The following is an 18,151-nucleotide window of genomic DNA, read 5'->3' as shown; positions in this document are numbered from 1 at the left end:
CCATGATGTATCCTTGAAGGGAAAAGATGTATAATAATAAGGTTATTACGAAGATACCTCAAAGTATGCACTCAGACAGTACGCTTTCACATCGACCTTCGCTGCGCGTCGGTCGATACTGCTGCAGCTGTAGTGTCTTCATGCATACTTTGAGGTATCTTCGTAATAACCTTATAGTAAGTGCAATGTGATCGACTGTTTAGGGGCAAGATATATGTCAGCGTCAATCGAGAATGTATCAAAATATACCGCTTTGCTTTCAGCGAAAAAAAAGTGAGGGTTCGAGTTAGGTGCGCTTAGGATACGGTATATTAGACTGAATTCTTTTGTGTTATCCGTGCTTATTGGAATGATTAATTACAGAGAATGAAATCACAATTATAACGCGAAGAATCAGTCGATCTTGGATAACCTTATGTGATGTTTGGAATATGGGAAAATAACTGTCAGCATATCAACTAAGCTTTGTTTTAAAGTTTAGCACTTTTAAACCTTACATGGACACTGTGAGTATTTAATACAAATTATACACTTATCAAGTAATTACTGTTTCAATTTGATAAGAACCTTCGTAGTTCCCGGGAGTTTATCACATTACTCTTTCAGTATTCATAAAAGTAATAGGGAGAGCATGCCTTGTTAATCTAGACAAATGTTGAATAACGAGGCCAGTGTTTTTGTTCCCCTTCTTTCTTATTCCCATAATCATACTGATGATAATATTGCGTCAAATGATATATTTATTAGTATATTTTTCCAAATTATTTTTCAACATAATGCACCCACGTTGTGACCACATCCAAAAACTGACTAATATGTATTTGTGTAATACCGGGTAATTAGTTTGAATATCTAAATGACGGTGAACATACTGCTACGGTAGGTCATCATTACTCAAGCTGAACAATGAATGAGAGCCAATAGTTGTTTCGTGTAGCATGGGAGGGTCATGCATCTTTGGTCGCCACCTCTTTCAATTCCCAAACATTAGTTATTCAGTTATCGTTATCAGATCGTCATTACTAACTTAGTCAGTACTTTAATGCCGATACATTTATTCTTTTAATGCGCTTATAAATCGATACTGTCGGCATTTCGTTTTTTTTTCTGAGCCACTACAGCGTTGATTTTGATCGAGTATATATACGTAGTTATAATATTTCAAAATAATTTACGTCATTTTATTACTACCTTATACTAAAATATATTTAGATATTCAGAGTACTAACGAATTCCAACTTATAGTCCGGTTAGACTTAAAATACACCACGAATATTCACTTTTGAGATATAATTTTTGGTATGTGTTGGTTCTAGGATATCTAAGCTTCGTCGTCCTGTACTTCGTTTAGTAATTCGAACTTCCCAGTTTGCGTAAAAAAGAAGAGTTTCGCGATTTTGACATCGAAAATGCCTTTGCTTCAATATTTGCTGGGGGACGGCCGCTTAGGTATGTGCTCTGTAACTCACAACACATGAACCTAAAAACGTTAGGTAATCAAACAAAAATTATGTTGTATTAAAGTCCAAAAAGTACGTTCAAGGTCTTCATTTTCTTCGTAGCATAAAAACGATTTACTCCCTCGCTTATTGTGACACCCTCAAATCAACTGATTTTCATTCCCCTCAAGAGTCAAAATGGTATGTGCCTCCATTTTACGCTACGACTGGAAAAATTCTTTTTTGCTTGACGTGTTCATTTGCCTTCTATTACGTTTCAGTAGCTGTCACTGTCGCATTCTTGTTTTGCCGATAACATTTTGGTTCAAATCCACGTAGCTATCGCCGAAAATTCAAGAAATCATTCATTTCTTTGTCAACTAACATGCCGGAAATCAAATTAGCATAACAATGCGCTCGAAGGTTGTTGCCATTTATTCGACAGCTTTCCACACTAGTACCACACTACATACAACTAAAACATTTAAACCTTTGTTGGGGAATTCACGTGTAAATTGCGTTTTTAAGTCGCGTACCATAAATTGCGTTTTACAGTCCCTCAAGTTTGTTCCAAAGACTGCAGTCGCACCAGAGATAATCAGAACATTGATTCGTTGCAAAAACGTTCGTCGTTAAATTCACGTTTAAAAACGTTTTTAACCTTTGTGAATCGATGATAAGCAAACAAGCATGGTAGATTGGCCCCGACTTTCTGTCGATAGGAAACGATTTTCATAGGCGCAGGTCGTTTAGATCGGACGGTTACTTTTGTTTCAGGTTCGTCGTTGTTTTGGGTGAATATAGAACATGTTCGAGCCCAAAATTGTAGCAATAATGTTCACGTCGCTGTACGTTAAAACACAATCTCGAACTTGACAACATTCACTTACGGACCACTAAGATTGATGATTCGATTGCTGACCGGCCGGGGATAGCTGCATTTAGTGTTCATTTCTATGCAATATAAGATCATATCAATGCTGTGGGCGGCGAAGGCTGACAGATTGTTTTGGTTCTGTGGCCGGCTCTCATGCCTGTCAAGTATGAACAAAATCAGCCAAGCCAAAAAAATCACAGAAGAGTTAAAAAGCAATTCATGGTGAACTGTAACCCCAACTTTGGGGTCGAATTTCTCAGTCAGTAATGAAAAAAGATATCAAAAATTCAAATAGTAAATTTGTACCCACACTCAAGCTGAGTAGAATGAGCTATGTCTGAGGTGTTTTATCCTGAATTTGTATGAGTAGATACATTTGGCGCGAAGCTAATCAAAAATCAGTTTTTTGGTTGTTGCTATGGCAACCGTGGGTCACATACATACCTGTCACGTTTGAGCGAAATCGACCAAGCCAGAAAAATCACAGAAGAATTAATATGTGAAAACTGTGGAAATCACACACACAAGTCGGTAGGCTGGTTGGCGATCCGCTCTGCTCAAAAAGAAAGCAACATGTTTTCGGCTGTTGTCACGGTAGGACATGAACGTGAAGCTAACGTAGGTTTATAACTAAAACCGAGTCCTGCTTACAAAGTTCGCAAGAAAAATTCAGTCTTTAGAAGTTACTTTATTTTATTGTTAGGACGTATTCTGTTGTTAAATTTATTATTTCCAACCGTTTTGCGACAGTATTTTCTAGATTGAAGGCAGCATTTACAGTTCATTCAAAGTTGCGTTGGGATTACGTTGATACAGTGTAACCATGTTGGCGCCGGTGATCTCTTGCCAGTGTGCAACGTAGCCAAAATAAAAAGCATGATCGTTTGAACACGGCTATAATTACAAAACTGGTAGGAGGTAATATGTTTGGGTGAAAGTTTTTGGCTGTTGCAATGACAGTGCTGGGCCAGGATTTGTTTCCAACTGTCAAGTATGAACAAAATCGTCCAAGCCAAAAAAATCACAGAGGAGTTAAAAGTCGTTGCTGATGAAAAGTTACCTCCACTTTGAGGTAAATTTTCTTGGTAATGAAAATAGACATAAGAAAAACAAACAGTATTTTTTTGCCTACACCCAAGCTGAGTATAATGAGCTACGTCCATGCTTTTTAATCGTAGAAATGTAGGGTGAGATACATTTTAGCGCGAATGTAAAAAAAATCAGTTTTATGGCTGTTGCCATAGAAACGGTGGGCCAGAATTTGTGTTCAGATTTTACAACCTAACTATACAGTGATTTGCCTGCCAAGTTTGAACCAAATCGGTTCAGCCAAAAAATCACAGAAGAGTTAAAAAGCCATTCATGGTGAACAGTTACCCCAACTTTGGGGTCAAATGTCTCGGTAATGAAAACAAATTCAAATAGTAACTTTGTGCCCACACTCAAGCTGAGTAGAATGAGCTATGGTAGAGGTGTTTTATCTTAATTTTGTAGGAGGAAATACATTTGGCGCGAAGCTACCCCAAAACAATTTTTTTGGCTGTTGCTATGACAACGGTGGGCCAAGTTTTTTTAAAGATTTTCTCCAATAACTAGAGTGAAGGTGTGACCTACCTGCTAATTTTGAGCGAAATCGGCCAGACCAAAAAAATTACAGAAGAAATAAGGAACACACAGACACACACATACAAACCTACAAAAGTGATTATAAGGGCAATCCTAGCGTAGCGGATCGCCAAAAAGTGATTTTAAGGGCAATCCTAGCAGAGCGGATCGCCAATATGTTATTTAGAGTACTAACACATTCCCACTTCCGGTCCGATTAGAATTAGAATACACCACGAATATTCACTCTTGAGATTTTAGTAATTCGAGCTTTCCAGATTGTGTCAAATCGGAGGGTTTCTTGATTTCGATATCGAAACCGCCTTGGCTTAATTATTTGCTGGGGGCGGCCGCTTAGGTACATGCTCTGCAACTTGCAGTGCATGGACCTAAACATCTTAGGTAATCAAATTCACGGGAAGTTGACAATCCCTAATACTGCTAAATCCCCAGTTGTGAGCTTTATAAGGATTCCTGTATGAAGTTACACATCATTCTAGCAAGGAAAAATATTGATTACTGTTGTGCAGGTTATATAATAAAATATGAAACAATTAATATTTCATTTGTGTTAGTATATCTTCATTTATTAAAATATGTACACATTATATCTAATTGGGGTGGGTATTGCCAAGCAAGTTTATAAAATTATAAACAAATATTTCCGTAAATAACACTGACCGCGAAATACGCCTTTGAGTATTAGTGATGAATACTTTATATTGTAATTTCTTTCAATTTGAATTAGTTGTATTGCAATGCATTAGTGATAATAATAATAATATTTATTGCATCTTTAGAAATACAGTATTTCTATCAGTACAGTAGCAATAAAAGTATAATAAATAAGTATATTTATACTTATTTATGAATATATACATTTCTTTATTTCATTGTTGAGACTGAGTTATACAGTTTGTTACGTACTACAATTTACCTATATTGGAAAACGGTTATGGGGATTATTAATTTCAAGAAACAATATTCAACTATCCTTTGAAACATCAATGAGATCATAATGGTATTGTTTATTGGTCTTTGAAACTAGAGGCATTATCAGAGCACGGGTCTTATTTTGGAACTCCTGTTAGGATGGTATTCCCAGAATAGTGCCAGTTGTTAAAGAAAAATAAAACTTTAATTGTCAACAGGGATAAAAGGACCAGTTACTGAGACAAAGCCATACTCCCCGCGAAACCCTACAGATACGAAACCCAATTACCGCGAAAGTCATTCACCGCGAAGCTTCTAGTCCAAGATATAATTTAAACAATTAACATTCAGGACTCACAGTTGCATGGACACAGGACGACAGTTTAGAGGTAGTGGGAGATTATTACCAGTTTTTATTATCACGTAGTGCATAGATACTATTGTTTGAACATATGTATATCTTTCTGAATAATATTTAATATAATATTTAAGAGTGGATGTAGGTTATATAACTATATATAACATACAATTTGAATATTTTGTTCAATTTAACTGTTCTATTTTGGTTGCTGCAACACTTGCAAAACCCTTAAATGGTAGAAAGTTGAAAATTCAGATATATCGTTTCGGACGTCAGATCAATCTAATATGAATTACTTTGACCATATTCTCGCCTCTATCATTTACATAAGAAAATGTAACGCGCAGTTATCCAACATGTGTTCTAAGTTAGTTTGTAACTTCAGACATTGTTTTGATAACCACGAGTTGAACCCTGAGAGATTAGATCGGTTTCTGTAGCAACCGGGATGCTATCTCCAAGCGTTCGCTACATTGTTTCCCATTGCGTTCTCACGATACTTTGTCTTCTTACCGCCAAATTTTCCACTAAAGTTCTGTCTCGTGTTAGTCGCGTGTCATTCCTAATATGGGACGACAGTGTAACGTTTCGTTTGTATGCGCCTATCATTAGCGTTGTTTTATTTTCGGAACGTACCAATACATGTTTTGCACTTCTCCGATTAGTTGTCACCAAGACATATGCCGCTCCAACGTTAACAACTACATTAACCAGGCAGAGCGCTGTCGTGAGAGGCCCGATTCAGGCCGTCGCTGTAATCCCTCCTATGGTAGCTTCGCAACCTGATGCTCGTTATACGCACACACACCCCTTTCTATGCTCTTTGCGCATGTTAAGTCAGTTCGTTTTATGTGACGAAAAGAACACCTCAACGCCTAGTTTTGCGATATAAACTTACCCACCACAGAAAATTTGCTACTAATATGATAGCATATATGAATAATTAATCATTATGCCCTGCCTGAATAACACACATGATGGCACATCGCATTTCTTATAAATCTGATCATATGTCACAATTCATAAGATGTACATACAAAACCTATGATGCAATTGCTGATCTTCAACCATAAAAATGTCCTAATGCAGATTGTTTTTTAGAAGAAGTTTGGAACCATAAATTTTCATGAAGTTATGTTGGCATTAAATATGCAGGAATGAAAATGTGTTGACACTAGTATCACTTATACAGAAAGTTCCTGATAGCCTTCTGACATTTGCACACCTTTCGCCAGCTCGTGTGAAGAATTCAAGATATGGTTATTCTGCTGATTATAGCTGTAACCAACGCGTCGCTGAAATTGGAGCAAATATTGACGTTGCTGAATATTGATTCTACATGTATAGTTGTTATAATATGCTCACATACAAGAGAGTGGCAAATTATTTTTATGAATATAAGTTTTGACCAGCAATAACGACAAATTAGAACAAATACAGCAATTTACAAAACACATAATGCTTGATAATGAAATAAATCAGTAATTAATGCTAAATTACTTATGGCAGGAATAATGGAGCAAACATTACATACCAAAAGTTGATTGTGGATAAATTCTAATATTCGTTACCCATACTTATGTGTGCAGACTGAATTACCTGTACTAAATTTGTTATCTTCCCCTTTACACAGACTGAGTCACCAGCTGGTAAGGCAATCTGTGCAAAACCTATTATTCTACTAGACCCTGGCACTGTAAAGTGAAATTCAGATTCAAACCTTTGGAAACAGCTACACAACATGAGCTAACTTTATCAGTCCATTCCATTGATAAGAGTGAAACTAAAAAATGTAAAAATTGTAACAGTTTTGGGTTCACTTTGAAACAGAGAGGGGAATCGAATATCAGACTAAAAGTAAAAAAACTACCAGTCAAACTTTGTATCATTGTAACAAGTAGAATTTTACTTGGTCACAAAAGGTATATGCATACCCCTTTTTTCTAAGGGCTAAGGTTTTAGCAAATTGCGAAAAAACTGTAGCTACACGTCTCCTATCGTGCTTGCAAATACAATTGTTGCTTTACAGTCATACAGTTTCTACCAAACATTCAAATTCCGTGCATGTAGAATCAGCCATATTTACCATCTAGAGGGAACTGTGAATCATTCTTTAAACAGGCAGCGGATCGTACATATATCATAGCTTGCCTACCAGCGCACTAACACCACTGACCCTTGAGACACGTCAACTATAAGGTATGTGACACATCATGTATCTTTAGTAATGGTAATTATTTCCACGAACCGATGACATAAATTGAAAAGATACCAGTTTGCACAAACAGTATAGAGTTCATTGAGGTGACGCATTCGCTGAACAGAAGGAATGTGTATACATTGTTGATAACAGACTTGTTAATTCGGCTGTGTTAAATCGTAGTCCATTATATCACCCTGTCACCTTGGTTTGTCTGGAATGATAGATGTTGTTTCAAATTAGACTTCCCTGAGTGGCATTATTTGAGGTAGAACGCTACTGGTGTTTTATTTTTACATGTGTGTATATCTCAGCACATATAGCAGTGACAATATATTAAAAGACAATTATCATCGCGTCAAGCATGTGGATATTTCCCATAACCCATTGCGCTGTCTTAATAGCAAGAAAGAATATGCGAATACTGACACAACTATTCAGAATCCTTCTATACCTTGGTAATCTCCTTTCCTCGTCTACTTGCGGCCCAACTACATCGCTTTTAGTTGATCATTCCAACGATCAAATTCAAGCAATCACATAACGACATTCCAAAAATACAATGCAACTTCAAATTTATCGGATAAATAGAGAATATTTAATTAGTGACCCATAATATTAGCTGATTAAACTAGTGTAGTAATATATTTTTATAGAAAACTTAATACAAATTACTACACGGGTTGATAAATATTATTACACAAAATAACATCACAATTGTAATTTGTGTGTGTATGCGTTCAAAACAGTACGCCGTTATTTGAAAAAAAAGGTGTTGCATTAGTTTATCGCATCCGATTAAAGAGACACATTTGCAACTTGTTCACACAAGTTATAGGGTAATAATATCATCGTTCTTTGCCACAAAAATCCTTTGCAGCAGTCCGAGAGTCGAATCCCTTGTTCTACCAAGATGAGGTTGAAGAAACACATTCGACTAAAACTCCCTTTGGCGAATGTCTGGAACTAGTGGAATATTGTGGAAAGATTCGGATTTTTTTAGGAAATTTAAAACAGTTATTACCAAAATAAATTGTCTATAGTAAGTAAACGAGCCATGATTTGTTTTGAGGGCGGTGATATTGAAAATATCACATGGCATTATCATATTCATGTACATACACATATAAATATAACACGTCTTGCCTCATTCCATTGTTTCAAGTATAAGGTTTGTTTTCGATAGTGGTCAGTTTTCGTTGATCATCCCTCATCCACATGTACTAGGACAATTCTTTCTTTGTTAGGTTTACAATGAACAAAAATGTATTAATTATGTTTTTTAAACAGTCAGCGTTACCTTGAGAAAGATATTCTTTGAAAAATATACTTGTAAGCGAATTGTTTTTCGGAATGAGATTGTTCTCACATGATCCGAGTAGAGAATACAACTCCCTATTGAGTATTTAAACATCGGTCTGATTGTTGATGTGCAAAGTGATGAAATTTTACAATCTCTGAAAAAGCATGCAAATAATTATGCCACCATTCACACTGAAAATGAAATGCGACATATGTCAGATACAATTTTTACAGGTAATTTGTCTATTTTCCACCTATTAAAATAAAGTCTTACCAAAACTATCAATTGTGTGCAACTTTGGATATGTTTAACAATAGTATGTATCCAGTACACCGGGTTTCATGAAGGCGTGGTTTTATATCAACTATTTATAAATTTTAAATCGCGATTGAAAATAACCAAACCAATTACAGTCCAGAACCCCACTACGGTCGTATTTATTCAAGAGTCTCTATTATATGTAATTTTGTTTTAAAAGTGCTACTTATTTATAGATTTCAATCATAGTATTTGAAAACTCCGTGTGACAAAATGCCAAAATAGACATTTTGAAACATATTCTAACAACATATTTTTTTAAAAACGTGAATCACCCATTTTATAAATTACAATTATTATAAATAACGTTAAATATGACGGCATATGACGAGAAATAAATTTGAATGAAGGGCGGGGGTCAGTGGGGATAACTGTTTTAGAAATATTTATAAACATCTATGAAACCATTCCCGCTTTTGCATAACTCAATTTCCCGTGTTGTCGTCATAGTAACTGCACAAAGTGGCTAGACATTTCAGTCAATGGCTATTTTTCGGTAAAAACAAATTGACTAGATATTGAGAATAGTAACTTGGGAGATCTATTGACAAATATATAGAAAATTAACCAGTTGTATGTTTATTTTATTCATTAGCAACTCAAACAAAGCTTTAAATATAAAGTTAGGTAGAGTATTATAATCAGCACAGAAGCCTTTCTTAGCATCATTTATAAAACTACTTGTTCAAAGGGTAATAAGTGTTGTACAGATGGGTCATGCGACTACCAAGTAAAGTGTGACAATTTCCACCTGGTTCACAGAAAGTCTTGATTTTCGAAAATTGTGAACAAATGTCGAGTATCAAAATAATCATTAACAGGTTTATATAAAAATAGCACCAAAGTATTCGCGTCTGCTAGCTGTCTTACATCATTAATCATTTTATCATTATTAAAGATTTATTTTTTAGTAAAAATGTGGCCATATCTGAGATTATTTTTATACAACAGTAAGTATATTTCAAATAAATGAAAACAAGACTATTCATAGTTGACGATGAAGTACTGTGATAGCTTATTATGAATATTACAGAACAAAAATATAGTTTGGCTCAGAATTAGAATACAAAATCATTCTTCGTACATTTCCTTCATCAATCATCAAAACACTACAAGGAATATTTGTTATATACAACAAATATTGGTTTCAGCTCAGTTTGTATATGAAGAAAAATCGAATTACCTTTTTCTCACCATCACTTAAATTGTATCCAATAAAGATTGGCATATAAGGTAAATCATGTAATGGAAATATACCTAGAAAACCAAAAGGAACTAACATAATATAATGCAGGTAGAACTAGAACAATAATATGTATGACTAAAAATGACAAACTATTTCACTGTCTGCGACTGTAACTGTGTTCGAACATGTTTGCTATGATTTTGGCTGCCAGAAAACTCACGAGGAAACACACTTTCAAACGTGTTAAAACCTGACAGAGTCTGTTTGCAAAAATGTTCACCGTGGTCAACCATGGTGCTAAATCCTGGACTTCTCTCATAATACGATGAACCATGGCAATTATGTTTGAACACAATCTAACATTTTAGAGCCATGCTCATTTTGGCTAGAATGCTGCTTGACTAAAATGTTGTAGGTGTTTGTAATTTGGCCCCAATTTACAGTACAAGCAGAAATGTTCACAGTTGTTCACCAATAAATGATACTCCCCATCTACAGGCAGGCCCAAATTTAAACACTCTCTAGCTCGACGCAAAACAACATCCACATGATCACTGAACACATGACAGCAGGTTCCACGTCTCTTAAAAAAGCAAACGATCCAGGGATAACCATACCTATAGACAAATTACAGGAAACCATTATAACTCGTAAATAGGTTTAATGTTAGTAGTAAATATGGCAACATGAGATGGCACCAATTAAGTAGTACATTTTTAAAAAGCACTGCTCTGCCCAGAGTGCAACTTCAACAAATGATAGTCAGATACGTTATTTCGTATTCAGGATATTGAACTGTAAATTTATTTCTTGAAAGTTTGAATAATGATGAAAAACTTATAATTGATACGTGTTCACACGAACAAATCCGATCCATGCTAAGTTTATAAATGGATACCTTGTTAATTTGCTTCTCAAAAAATAAAAATAAATGATAAACTACACGTTACACATCACGTGTATACAAATTCATGAGATATGGACAAATGGCCATCTAATTGAGTATTTCTGGCAGATCACAAACATATAATATACCTACAAGCCCAGCGACCGGTCTTGCAGCCTGTAGTCTATTTTACCGCGTTGAACCACTCATGAACAAAGTCATAGTGTATATACATTTTTACCACGGGTTGCTAGTGTCATCGGTGTGTTTTATATTCAATATAAATGAGGTCATTGCGAGGATACAGTACAGGGAACGAATTGACTGACGCCAGGGGTTTAGAGAATACTATGTATATATGTACATAATATGTAACATATACGACACTTTTACATTACAACTAATTTAATTAATTTCCACTGTATGGAAAAATATGCTTTCATGCCTTACAATAATTGATTTCCAATTGCAGAAAACCTTTGAAATATTTATAAAATTGAGCGCTAATTTCCTGTCAAATATAAACAATTCCCAAGCCTCTTGCCATGTATTCTATTTTTCACAAACCTATATAATCGTATGTCCCCAATACTGCCTTCTCTAAATTCATCAAGAGACGTTATTCTAATCCTGGCTGTACTCTTAGATTTCCACTCATCTGGAGTAAAATGTATGATTTGCCAAACACCTCCTTTTCTCCCCGCTACAATCCCTGAAATCAAATTATACACATTACTATTGTTACAAACATAATTACAATATATAGTAATATATCTAGTATGGTACTGACTGTAATGTGTCCTTGTTGTATAATATACAGAATCTGTAATATACATGGATGGTGAGTGGTTGTCAACGGCGTAGTATTTACCATTGGTTAACAGTTGTTGATATACAGTGTTACTGTTTTAAACAATATTTTTGATTAAATCACTGTTTATTTTGTACTTAGTATGCAAGTTTATTTTGAATACTCAATATGACCTGGTTGTTTCTGGTATTTAATACAAGTATTGTATTTGAAAGGAGGTGCCATTGAATAAATTTAAGAATTATAGAGAACCAAAATACTTTTGTAACTATCTATCTTTCAACAAATACAATGTGTCGATTAGGTTATTTGAAAAAAAACATACCGTGATGCGAGTATAAATACATTGTCTTCCATACATATATATGGTCTCCTGGGTTCAATTCACACTCGTTGATTTTATGGAACACGTCCATTTGTCACAAGTCGGGTGTTTCACCAGTAAGACAACAACTACAAAAGAAAACTGCAAACGTATAATTATCAAAACTCGTATCACAAGTGATTCTTAGCACAGCTAGTACACCCATATTCAAGTTTCACATTCCTTTAATAATATTGGGTTATTGACAAAATACTGGAAGTTCTGGTATACTAGTATCTTTTTGAACCAACGTTTCAAAAAGCTTTCAAGTGTATCACTGTCTTTGTAGTTCGTCGCCAATGAAATCAACAAGTGTCAAATAACGTTTAGTGAATGCAGATCATGGAAATGATTACATAATATACTTCAGTATTCATAGTAACATGCTTGCTGATAATAATAGTATTGCCTGCGAATATGTAGAAATGAGACAAAATAGTCCCTTGACAATTTCAGTAAACAAGTTTGTCACGAGCTTGAGTGGCATATTGTGGAGGACACCACTCAATACTCGTGACTGCGTTTTTTTATCCTTCAAAAACAGGGTTACATTATTGGATCCCTCAAAACTAACCGAATTAAAATTTTCCTGATGAGGATAGTACAGTGGCGGCGGTCGAAAATCAAGCTGAAACCCTTTGTGTCAGCAAACTTTGCCCCTCAAAATGCGTCCAGAGGGTCTAGATTTTTCAAGGGAGGATGCCCCAGTACCCCCTAGTAAGGTCGCGTCTTCGGCGCATGGTGGGCAGTTCTCGCCCTTTCATGCACAATTACGTGCCGCAGTCTCTGTAGTATTGTGGATACAAAATGTGTACAAAATAATAGATTTAATATCAAAATATCACGTACAGTAAATAATTTACAAACAATACAATGAATAACAATAAAGACAATAAATACCACTACAGCAGTGGCGGATTCAGAGGGTGGGGGGCATGCCCCCCGAAAAGCATGAAAATGCATCTGGATTACGCATAGCTTCTCTGTGATGTATGCTCCGTAAATTTTAAGCGAAGCCTGGAACCTCCAAAACATTTTGTTGGATCCGCCCCTGCACTACAGCCTCCGAGATTTCCGATACTAATGTGAATGTGTGTATGAAAAAAGTAACGATACTGGTAACAAATGCCATGGTATTTGTAGTCAGCCAGCAGTGCTTGCTATCGATATAAAATCGTAGATTCCCTTGTCGGAAAAAGGGTCCTCAATTAGCACGCTGTTTATTAGCTTGATATGGTAAAGCCCTCTCGGTCAGTCTGCATGGCCCAAGTCTCTTCAGAACTTGCAGGGAGGGATGATGACATCCGTCACCAAAGAACGACTGCCTCTATGTGTGCTTCCAATTCTACCGGATTTTCTCTAGGAGTTCAGGAGTGGGGTCAAAGGTTATGTCAACCTTTCATTCCAGTAATCAGGTCAATGAACCTGTCTCCCTAATTTGGCAATGAATCGGCAAAATTAGTTTCCTCTAAAATTTGGCAATCATTCTCAACTTCCTTCAGCCAAGTTAGTAATACATCTTTGCATATACGCCGTTTTCTTTAAGCACATGCTTATAAACTACAATGTTTTGACAGGAGCATGGCTCGGTGACTGCAAAGTGTGCGTATGCACAAATCTTCCTACCTGGCTGTATAATCACATCATCTGGAGGTTTTACATCTATAGGTAAGCGGGATATACTAATTGTGATATATTTTAAGCCATTGGGGTCAACTCTTCGTGGGCTTTGTGATGGCACTGACCTCCACCTCTTTTGGGCGACCAGCCGAGCTATCAAAGGCTCTTACGGATAAGCACCCGAGCCGCTCACCACTAGATCAGAGGCCGCTAGACTAAACATGTTTTGTTTCACTTTACACTATTTACAGTCTATTGCAGTTAACAAACTAAACAGCATCTCAAAGTTGATGGCTAAGGCTAATGAAATGTCAATTCAACCAGATTTCATCCTACAAACTCATGGCGTGTTTTTGATTTCCTAGATCACTGGTGAAACTTTCAACGTCACGGGAAACAACAATTCGTTCACCGAACACTCACCAGTACCCACAATGCGTCACAAACGCCCACTGCATGACCCCGATTCCGACTAGACAATGCATTTCCACAGAACTTGCATGGGTGTTCGAATTCAGAAAGTTGTTGTCATCGTACATGAATTCTCAATAGGTTGATAATCATATACCAGCAACGCGGATATATCAGAAATACTACGTTGTATGTAATATGGCGCTGTGTACCAGCTGATTGGCAACTAACAAATAAGTAGGTGGTACTGTTATACGTCTTATTATAGAACTTAGGTAATAATGATACAACGTCATGGCGTCGTCCTCACGTTTCCGAAGCCTGGAAGTTATTTCACTCGAGACGCAATGAATGCATGCTGTATTTTCGAATACACCTCATCACTCGTGAACATAACTTCCATACGCCACACATTTCTAGGCTATAGCGTTCTGTCGTATAATTAAATTATGAAATTCCACAGGTTGCTCTAGCGAATGAATAATAATTACACTTAATTATTTAAATTCACCTTTTCGCTACCGTTTAGGAAGTAACATTGGCATTGGCTTACCATTTATACGTCTTAGGATACGAGTCAAACATATGCCAACTTTTGACGGCCTCGGTGTTGAGTGGCTTCAATCGAGTAACGGGGACTGTAATTTTTAGCACTAATTTCATTATGTGTATGTGTTATCTTCCACGAGACACTATATTAATAGGTTGATTGTATGTAAAAAAAAAACCACTTACTAGATGTATTCTGCAAGATAGTTTCTGTACGTCTCAACAGGAACTGCTAGAGTTATTTTGTTGTCATACTGCTATGTATAACTTACTTCTTTGTAAATGGGGAATTTTGTGACTCACACTTGTTTGCATTGTAACACCAAGGCCACGCATTTTATTTAACAGTCAACAGAACAACGTTGCTAAGCGAATGTGTACTTAAGGAAAGAACCACCATTGCAGTTGCGAATACCACAAGATATTGCCTAATTCACGACATATTTGTAACAACCGCACCCTACTAGTATTATTTTACCTGCTTCATTCAGGTCGTAATTTTTAAACATCGAAATATGTTTTAAGCATCGGAGAGATTTTCTCACCCTTACCTTGAACTCCTTGCCTTACATACAACGGCTATAGTAAGCAGCAACAGTTGTCTATATTGACATGAATTGACGTGACACCGATAAGTGTCATACGACAAGTTTCGTTTTGAGAAGGATCGACAAAACTTTCGTGTTCATTTTTGGCGTATTTATGTATTTCTGAAAATTAAATTTTCTCATGCATTTCTTTTGAACTCAAAATAGCCAACAGTCTATATCCTTATCGCAATATATTGTTATTTGTCAATTTCACTTGACAGGAGTGTTTAACCTTTCTGTGTGTTATTCACCTCTGTGGCCTACTTCTAAACATGAGCAACTTTGGTTAAATCACTGAGCGGCGTGGGCAATTTTTACGCCGTATGGTTGCGTCAACATCTGTTTTGCCTTCTTTAGTTTTAATTTCTGTAAAAAAAAAATGAATAAAAGTATTAGGTCGTTTATTACTTACATTCCGAATTAGAAATCATATGTGCAATTTATTTGTTGTAAGGCCGGGCCAAAATAGAACGTTTTGCTATCACGATAAAGAATGAAATAATTAATTTTCATAAGCCGATAAATTTATTCTAGAAACGATTTCTCTATCTCATTTAATTCGCACATTATCCTGCTTAAGCAATAAATTTATCTCTTTCATTTGTGCTGTGGAATTTGTATGTCTAATCTAATTTGTCTCAATACATGCAGCCCAAACATTTAACAAAACATTAAATTTGCTTCATCTTGTTACCACTCTCCCTGTGACCGGTGATGACACAGTTTGCAAGTAGCGGCAACAGAGTTCGCAAAACGGCCAATACCAGCACTGCCGATGGAGAAGACGTTCATAAATCAGTCAACTGCCTTTATATTCTACCGTTCAATGCAGTGAGGTCAACAAGTTTAATTGGCACGGCATTCTGGAGACATAACAATGTTGTTACATCATAACAGCTTTAACAGACTGTTTCGCTTTCAGGGTTGTGTGAGTTGTAATCATCAGCACCGCCATCGTACCTCAACCTTGCAAGCTTTCTGCTTCTTGACATGGCGTATTCCTGAGGTTTCCACACACGTCGGTCTTAACATGCAAAAGTTTGTCCAAAAAATCGTTAATAATTTCAATACTTAAACAATGACAGATCCTATCATTTAAAATTAAAGCGAATCTCTGTAATTGAAATAAAATTGCAGTGGTTTATGTTTTTTGTTAATTTTAACTGTAGTGTATAGGCATTTGAAATTCTTAAAATTAAAGCCCATGGAGGCCATTCTTGAAAGGGGGTAACGAACGAACATCTCTAACCTCTGGCTATTTTTCAAAGCTATGACGTATGACTTTCTGATCACGTTCGTATACGCCATTGTACATAACCATTCATGCAGGCTGGCATTGTGTACTACTAGTATAAACTCACCTTTTATATGCAAAATGAGCTTTTCGGAACTTGGGTAAGAACCTTCTGCGTTTGAACCACAGTATTCTGACAGTCGGACGCCCAAGTACATTGAAGTACCCCGATCATAAGCCCCTCACAGAATATGTATAAACCCACCCCTCTGTTTTACGATTTGAGGGCATCCCCGATTATAAGCCCAGGGTGTTTTACCGGGCGTCGACGACATAAGTACACAACATGGTTCGCACCCTTTCTATTCTGCTATTGTGTTTATTATATTTACTCAGGATGAACCCCGATGTTGCAATACTGAATTAATTCATATTTCTTGAGTAGTAGCTTTCGAAACGCCAAAAATGTCATCTTCAAGTCATGAAATCTGGTCATTGGACATAGTTTTACTTAATCGTCTCCATTGAGACTATAATAGACTGGCACAGTCTGGGCGATATTTCTTTTTAAATTTAAAATTAAATAAAAAAAATAGCGAAATGCAGTAGTTAACGCGAAATCACCCAGACTGGACGTTTTTGCCGCGCCCTCTGTGGTGAGAGCAATACCTAGTGTGTTTTCCTGGGTTACAGTGAAGCGCGATCTGTACAGAAGACCCACAATGTTTACGTCATTATGCAGCGTGCACGCCTCCACTCCTTTTCACTGCATATCATGAATAAATAATAGCAACAGATTCGCTGCAAATAAGGCGAGTCTGTGGTGGTTTCGCGTTCACCCCACCTTTCGCAAAACTATTTTTTCCAATTTTTTTAACTGAAAAAAATCACCACAGCTGGGCCAGTCTAAGACTATAACGAATGGGATGTAAACGACGTTGGCTGTTGGCGACCGTGAAAAATGTTTAAATACTCCCTCCACACACAGTTTAGCTTTCGAAAATTGCGAATCACCAGTTTGTAGGGAAAAATCACCATTTGCAACAGATCGCATTTTATGGCTTTAGAAATCAATTATATATAGTAAACAATATCTTATCAAGTGTTATACAAATGTTTTAAATTTGATTTTGAATAGTGGACATTTCCCACAGACTTGGTCAAAGGCACTGATTTGTCCAATTTTAAAGAAAGGTAAGTAGTTTAGGACACACTATAGGGACGACCATGAGGGCGCTGTTCATAGAAATTCGTGCATAAATTAGCATAAATGGCCGTAAAAGGATTAATTTGAATGATGACGTCACAATGGGATATTGTGAATACATTTGCATACATGAAATTGATTTGAATACGAGGTCGCGTCGAGGTCATCGTGAATACATTTGCATACATTACCATCATTTTTTTTTAATTATTTTGTAATTATGTTTTAATTGGCTTTTTTTTTTAATTTTTTCAATT

The 18,151-nt window shown here is 36.2% G+C and overlaps 1 protein-coding gene and 1 long non-coding RNA gene across 5 annotated transcripts; one reads left to right on the top strand and one right to left on the bottom strand.

The window, feature by feature from the left end:
* Positions 1 to 9,599: 9,599 nt before the first annotated feature.
* On the bottom strand, positions 9,600 to 15,195 carry LOC100372175 (uncharacterized). Of its 4 annotated transcripts, none has more exons than XM_002737088.4 (4): positions 15,050 to 15,195; positions 12,245 to 12,372; positions 11,676 to 11,820; positions 9,600 to 10,839 (listed from the first exon to the last, which is right to left on the bottom strand). In XM_002737088.4, the coding sequence occupies exons 2-4, from the start codon at positions 12,333 to 12,335 to the stop codon at positions 10,608 to 10,610; spliced, it is 468 nt and encodes a 155-aa protein (XP_002737134.1). In that variant the 5' UTR covers positions 12,336 to 12,372; positions 15,050 to 15,195; the 3' UTR covers positions 9,600 to 10,607. The 4 variants fall into 4 exon arrangements, with proteins under 4 accessions (XP_002737134.1, XP_077867351.1, XP_085354124.1 ...); XM_078011225.2 differs by having other exon boundaries at positions 12,245 to 12,385; positions 15,050 to 15,141; XM_085497998.1 differs by lacking the exon at positions 15,050 to 15,195 and adding an exon at positions 14,868 to 14,886.
* On the top strand, positions 13,848 to 17,869 carry LOC146747223 (uncharacterized). Its single transcript, XR_014929105.1, has 3 exons — positions 13,848 to 13,951; positions 14,269 to 14,551; positions 17,826 to 17,869. It is a non-coding gene; the product is annotated as an uncharacterized LOC146747223 (long non-coding RNA).
* Positions 17,870 to 18,151: the final 282 nt, after the last annotated feature.

This window comes from Saccoglossus kowalevskii, chromosome 4 (genome assembly GCF_978046115.1).
Source record: "Saccoglossus kowalevskii chromosome 4, keSacKowa6.1, whole genome shotgun sequence".
Taxonomy (NCBI): domain Eukaryota; kingdom Metazoa; phylum Hemichordata; class Enteropneusta; family Harrimaniidae; genus Saccoglossus; species Saccoglossus kowalevskii.
Note: the sequence above shows the minus strand (reverse complement) of the source record. Positions and strands in the feature narration are given on the sequence as shown.

Bases quoted from the DNA above. Each gene is read 5' to 3' on its own strand.
- LOC100372175 (XM_002737088.4), bottom strand. From the start codon at position 12,335: ATGGACGTGTTCCATAAAATCAACGAGTGTGAATTGAACCCAGGAGAC. The intron at 11,821-12,244 runs GTATGTTTTTTT...ATTTGATTTCAG, and splicing joins GTATTTATACTCGCATCACG to GGATTGTAGCGGGGAGAAAA. The intron at 10,840-11,675 runs GTTTGTGAAAAA...ATTTGTCTATAG, and splicing joins GGGGACATACGATTATATAG to GTATGGTTATCCCTGGATCG.